The sequence below is a fragment of the Medicago truncatula genome, chromosome 2 (assembly GCF_003473485.1).
Source record: "Medicago truncatula cultivar Jemalong A17 chromosome 2, MtrunA17r5.0-ANR, whole genome shotgun sequence".
Lineage (NCBI taxonomy): Eukaryota > Viridiplantae > Streptophyta > Magnoliopsida > Fabales > Fabaceae > Medicago > Medicago truncatula.
The window spans coordinates 37,857,505-37,864,596 of record NC_053043.1 but is presented as its reverse complement, the minus strand read 5'-3'; the positions used below and the strand labels follow the sequence as shown (position 1 = coordinate 37,864,596).

Sequence of the window (7,092 nt, the reverse complement as noted above, 5' to 3'; positions counted from 1 at the left end):
AGTTAAATTAAATTAAATCTTATTTAATTTAAACATTCATTTTGGTGTGAGTACTCCATGTGTGTGACCATGTAGGTTCTCGTAATATTGGTAATAACATTATATAATATATTTAACATTATAAACAGTGAGCGGTATCTAGCAATACATCATTACTTTCCAAGTGACGAGGATGTCAAGTGACATGACAAAACTTTTATGTGATAATGTCATGTGTATAATTATCCTTTTGCATTCATGTCTTTAATAAACATAAGACATAAACCGTGTCACCCTTTTCCATTTTAATATTGAACCCATAAAAATTTATCTTCTTATGAAGGAAGGTAAATTGCATCTAGATCACTAATGTCCCCCTTTGCTCCCAACCTTGCGAATCTATGTCAACCTAGCTAACCCATGAGATCGCACTGCTATTTGAATACAACTTTTATTAACATCATATGCGACTGAGGTTATACAAGTCAACGTGGGTCTTGCACAAAAACCGAGGGAAGCTAAAAAATTAGAGTAGTGATATATGTACATCCATTTGTAGACAACTTTCATGACAACCTTGTTTTTTTTCTTTTTTTATTGGTCAAAAACAATGGAGAGAGAAAAAGGAAGAGTGAGAAAAAGTACATCATCTGAATATAAAAAAGAAAGTTGTCTAAAAGTTGTCAACAAATGATTGTACAAATATCTCTCAAAAAATCATTAAGAAAACCAAATCTAACTACCGACCATATAGATATACATTGTAAGTGTCACTTTATGTGTTTCTTTGTCATTTCTCTTAAAAAAAAATGACCCCTTATTTTAAACTTCAAGTGCTAATTGGGTTCAGGGTCATTTGATTATAAAAGAAAAAGCACCCCTATGCAATGTTCCTCAAATCGAGTGTTAACTCTCCGAGTTTATCGAGTTTTACGTTTTTAGGTATTAAAATCATGGTAACTCGGAGGTAAACTCTATTTCTGATAAAATCAGAAGGTTTGACGAGTTCGACCGAATTAACACTCGGTAAACTCGTGTAAACATGACCGAGTTTTACGAGTTTAAATCTAAAAAAAAGTGTATATATATATATATATATATATATATATATATATATATAATTGGCCCTTTTTTTTGTCCATTTTTTGCAAAAGTCGATTCCTTTTCTACAAGCCCAAAGACTGAAACGTTTACTGAATAGTTACTTTTACAGTAACACGTTGTTCTTAAAATGAAACGTTTCTTTTTCTTTTTTCTCTGAGTTCTCAAACCATAAACAGGGGAGCACATACCAGTTAGGGTTGCGATTCCGACGATGGAAATTTAGATTTCAACGCCAGTGATTGCGACGCTTGTTAGGGTTGCGGTGGTGGTGTTTGTTGACCTTTTGAAGAAATTAACTAGTTTATTTTTTAGATAGTTTTATTAACAACTTTAGGAACTTGCAAAACTTGCTTTTTTAGATGGTTTTATGGATGACTTAAACGTAGAGACTTATGAAACTTATGATTTTGTGCGTTCATTTTTGTATTTTAATACTAAGTTGAGCATAACGTTTCATTATGGTAGTTTGGTATAGTTTACCTTTATAATTAAGTCATATTTTGCACTATTGACCTATTTACAATATTATATTAGTTTATATATGTCATGCATATAATAAATTTTATATAATTTTAAATTTAGGTAAACTCGTACGAGTTCTCAAGTCGAGTTTACCTAGGCAAAATGAGTTGAGATAAACTCTCGAGTTGCAAAACCTTGCCCTATGAGAGCATTGTCATTAGTTAAGTATGAACTCAAATTTTTTAAGTTAGAACAACAATCAGTCACCATAAGATTAATGTAAACGAAAATAAAAAACAATAGATACGATCGATCTTTGTTAACGTAGTTTGATCAATTGCGTTTATCTTTGCAACTATAGTTATGTTTTATTTCTTTGATAAATTAGGGTTTACAATATGTATACATGAGTCATACTCAACACTAACCAAGCTCTATATATAGTTGCATTATATCTAAGCCATTTAATTTGATGAGAAACAAACTAATGGCTTATACAAGCTAATCAAATTTAAAACTCAAATTCAAAATATGAGTCATCTGATGTATATCTAACAATCTAAATTTGCTGACTATTTGTGATATATGGAATTTCAATGTTCTTAAAAGCAGAAGTAAAATTTGATATCTCATATTCAATAATATGGAGTAAGGACCCTCTCCATTTATAAAAATAAAATGGAAATTGCCAAGACACACAAAAATATATATTACAGATCCTACCAACAAGTAGATCATACCGTAAATAATTATTTGCAAATTTTATTGTATCTTTATCGTTTCAAATAAAAGTAATAGAGACGATCCATATTGGATATGATACTAACTCAATAATAAGGACTAGCCTTATTAACTCTAACAAAATATCAGTTGTTAGATGAATCTAACTAGATCGATACTCTAGTTTGTTAGATTCCCACAAAAGTTGGGATTTGAGTGGGACGGATGTAGGGATCATGTCCTGCTCAATAAACATTTTAAGACACATCACTGAGAATATAAAAAAAAAAAAAACATCAAAGTTTATTCAATGCATGTTTAGATTTATAGTCAATATTGACAAAATTACAGTGAATTAGTGTAATTTTGACAAAAAAAATACTCATATATTAAGAAGGGAAATGATAGATACACAAATTTTATCAAGAAAATTTTTAGACAGTGTATTTGCTAACATCTTACCTTAATTACACACCATTACCTCTCTTGATTTCCGACAAATAATTTTCTTAATCAATTCTTGATAAAATCTCTCTGGATAAATAACAATGCTCAATTAAGAAAAGGAGGACGTACACTGTCATCTCATTTTCACTGAACACCACTAATCCAAATATACATTGGTTAAACTTATAGTTAATTGAAAAAACCACTCAAATGAAGAAAAAGAAAAGAGGCCATACCCTGGACCCCGGTTACTTATAGCCAACCTAGGAGGAGTTCATAGTTTTACTGACTATTGACTAGAAAGTCCTCAACTCTATTTATGAGCTAATACTCATAATTAACTCTTCCCTCTTTTACTTCTTCTACCTGTGATGTGTTTTGAGAGAGAGAAACAAAAAAGTGAGAGTTAATGGTTGGATCTTTACCGAGAAGAAAAAAAATGAATATGTCATGTTAACTTGACCAGTGACAGAAATATGGCATAAAGTTTTGTAACCCTGGCAGTTCCAAATTTAGTAAATAATGACCAAACTCACACAATAGGATTCCCTCTCTTTCTATTATAATAACTCTTTATTATTTCTATCATACTAAATTGTCTCATGATATATACTCAAATATCCCTACTACCCTCTTCATCATCACATTCACACCGTTTTTCTTCTCAAGCCATTCTCTCTCCCTCTCTCTCTTTGATTTTTGAGTAATTAAGATAGTTTCTTTTTGAGACATTTTGTAAAAAAAGAGTGCATGATGAAGAGGAACAATATGAACACAAACTTGAAAGGCTATAATCACACTTATTACAACAATCCAATCATCACCAACAAAAGTGATAATAATAATGGATCATCATCAGAAGATTACATGATGAATGGTTGTTATCCATGGCCACCAAGATCATACACATGTAGCTTTTGTAGAAAAGAGTTTAAATCAGCTCAAGCACTTGGAGGTCACATGAATGTTCATAGAAGGGATAGAGCAAGGCTTAGACAATCATCACCACCAACAACTCATGAACCAGCTCAACTTAATGAAGGTTCTTCTATGCTTAATCTTAACCTTAATAACCCTACTATCACTACTACTAACCCTAATTTATTCTCACATTCATCTTCATCTTCTTCATCATTATCATCCTCTTCAGCAACATCTCTCAAGCCTATTACTTGCACATTACCTTTGTTTGTTTCACCTCCTTCTGAGTTTAATAGATATGTTGTTGTGGATGGTATTTTGTTGAACCCTACTTTGACCACAAAGACCTCAGAAAAATCAAAGATGGATGGTTTTGAATGTGAAGATGATTGTGGAATGGTGAAGAAAAGTGAGATTTTAAGGATGGATTTGGAGATAGGTTTGCCAGGAGATTATGATAACTTGGATCTTGAGCTTCGTTTGGGTACTACTACTTACTCTAATTAGGTCACAGTTACAAGGTTTCACATCACTATGTTGTTAACTACTAATAGTTTTAAGGATTAAATATGTTAGGTTTTTTAAGGATTAATATGTCAGAGGTAGAGGCGTATGAATATGTCAAGTGAAATGAGTTTATGTTTACTTTCTTTAGCATCTGAATTAGTTAGATTCTATATGTTTAAGAAGATTTTCACTTCCATATTCACTTAGTTTTTAGAGTTGAAAAATTTGTAACTTATCATTTCCTTTATAATGTGAAATTTATTGACTTGTTTGTTAGTTTAATATGTTGATTGATCAAGTGCTAAAATTTATATTTAGTGAAGGATGGTTTCATTATATTTAATTTATAATGCATATTCCTCAACTTCTCAACCATTTGTGTAGATGGTATATTACATGTACTTCATCTATTATTATGGTGAAGCATCTTTGTACTTTGTTTTATCCCTTCCCTTATTCAATAAAATAAGTCCTTTGCTGTTAAAAACAAATTGCAACCAAGAAATTAGTAAAATATAAAGTTCATTACCAACAATGGCCATTGCAAGTAAACATCAAAGTGATGTATGATATAATGAGAAAGTCCAAGATATTATTAATTGATGTATACCGTTAAGAGTTTCGCATTAGATAATGAAAGTTTGTAAATGTGTTTTGAAGTAGCAGATAGTTCTCATCTTATAAATTGGAATGTAAGATTGAGTTAGATTCAATCCTCATGTCAGTCGATTTGGTAGGTTTGAGTTAAGACCAACCAAACTTTTTTGATGGTATCCATGATGAGTTGGCCACCTGATATCAGGTTATCGGCCGTTCTAGGAGCACACTCAAGATGTTTCGCCTTGAACGTGATGAATGTGTGTAGTCTTGTAGTGGATGAGATTTGATCTAACCATATATTTATGTGTTGAATAGTCGTTAAGTAGGTTTTGAAGGGTTGGTTTAAGCCCAACTCAAATTTCAATCAAGACATTGAATTATTTCATATGCCAATGATATCTAATTACATGCAAGTTTGAGATTCCAATATCGTAGAGAATGGACATGACATTGTAAAATCAAGTCCCACATAGAAAAGAAAATACTTTCTATAAGAGTTTGTAAATAATGATACCTCCATCTTATAAGTCGGTTTTGTATGAATGAATTAGATCTAATATAAAAATATAATGTGATATCAGAATATATTGATCTGGTCATCCATCATCAATGATATAATGCATTCTATAGTAACTAATATAACCAAATAACAACTAATTATAACTAACTAACTAGTAACTACCTTAATCAATGCTAATAAATCTCTAAATGTATCTACACGTGAGTCAAATATGCAAGTAATTCAATCATTACAGAAATATCTAATTCCTCTATTTTTTTTTTCTTTTAGATTTGCATTTGCATATAACTCTATTTGAAACCCTCGTAACAATATTATATATATTATTAAATGGGTTTGCATTTGATTCTTAAAGGTTACTAGATCATAAAATAAGAGTGTCCACAGACATTTTGCTCAAAAAAAAAAAGAGTGTCCACAGACATACATGTATACATTGCAAAGTTGCAAAACCATAAGAATTAATGTGAGACTTTAACATCACTTCAATGAATATTATCAGGGTCGGTCTAAGGGTCAAGCCATCCAATCAAGAGATTTAGGTCTCATGATTTTGAGTTAAAAAAAAGCTTTAAAATAAGTCAATTTAGTTATAAATATTTAATATGACATAATAATAATCAATATTTATCTTGCGTATTTAGTTAATTTTAAGACCTTAAATCCTTTTGGTTCTAAGTTCAAATCTTGGATTCAACAAAACTTGAATTTTTTTAGGGGAACAAAACTTGATTTATTATAGTTTTAATAAGCATTGTGTAATTTTTTTAATTCCAAAAAACCTCGTTATAAAATTTGTATTAGGCCTCTTGACATATTGGGCCGACCTTGAATATTACATGCAAACTAGTATAGAAAAATTGCATGCAAACATTACTCATTGAATTAATCAAACATAAATTGTTAACAGCAATTAGCTATTTCCCTTTCTATTATATCCATAAATCAAAAAATGGAAGTTAACTTTGAGTACTTTGTTCTTTGTAAATAACTAACATAAACATGGAACTGAAATTGATCCTTACAACAACGAGTCATGCAATTTATATATAGTAAGTTATTATTTATATAAAGCATTTAATCTGGCAAAGAGGCATTATTGTTACAAGTTCCAACACAAACCTCATTATGGTCACTGTACAAAAAAAATGTCCTATTGGGGCCACTAGATTTTAAAGTTAAGTTGATCAAATCGCAATGCAATGAGTTTGTATATTACATAGTTTTGTCATGTGTTTGACTAGCCTCTTCACCATATTAGGCACTTAGAAAACGATGTGAGAAATTTAGAACAATCACAAAACTTGCCAATGATATCATATGTGTTTGCTTTTGCTGATTTAACCTCCCAGATGACACTTTGCACGGAGGCACATCACATACATGAATAATTGCTGTTCAGATTTCAGAATATTTATGGGGTCACTTTATTTTATATTTATCTGGCTTTGCAAGTACATGCCACAATACTTTCATACAAGAATAAAATGAATAATAAATTGAAAATTAATTCAACATTTTGTTCATTTGGGTTTGATTGTGTCGTAGCTCTATAATTCGGATTAGGTTTATCGTTGGATGAACTGCATTGTTGATATTGATCTCAAAAAAAAAAACGATGGGTACCGCTAGTCTGTGAACAGCCAACCATCGTACTGTAAAAATGGGATAGGTCCTATCTATAGTCATTGGAGCCTCCTAACATTAAAGAGTTTTTATTAGAGGATCACAAGAGTTGTAAATTCAAACATTAAAATCAATTTCAAAGATTTCTTAAAAAAAACAATTTTAAAGATAAAAAACTACTCAAACACCCGTATTATTTATATATA

The 7,092-nt window shown here is 30.6% G+C and overlaps 1 protein-coding gene across 1 annotated transcript; it reads left to right on the top strand.

Moving 5' to 3' along the window:
- The first annotated feature begins 3,480 nt into the window (after nt 1–3,480).
- Nucleotides 3,481–4,140, top strand: LOC11410830 (transcriptional regulator SUPERMAN). The gene has a single exon (XM_003596288.2). It carries the CDS (start codon nt 3,481–3,483, stop codon nt 4,138–4,140), a length of 660 nt encoding a protein of 219 aa, XP_003596336.2.
- Nucleotides 4,141–7,092: the final 2,952 nt, after the last annotated feature.

Excerpts from the sequence above, each read along its gene's own strand:
- LOC11410830 (XM_003596288.2), top strand. The coding sequence starts at position 3,481 with ATGAACACAAACTTGAAAGGCTATAATCACACTTATTACAACAATCCA.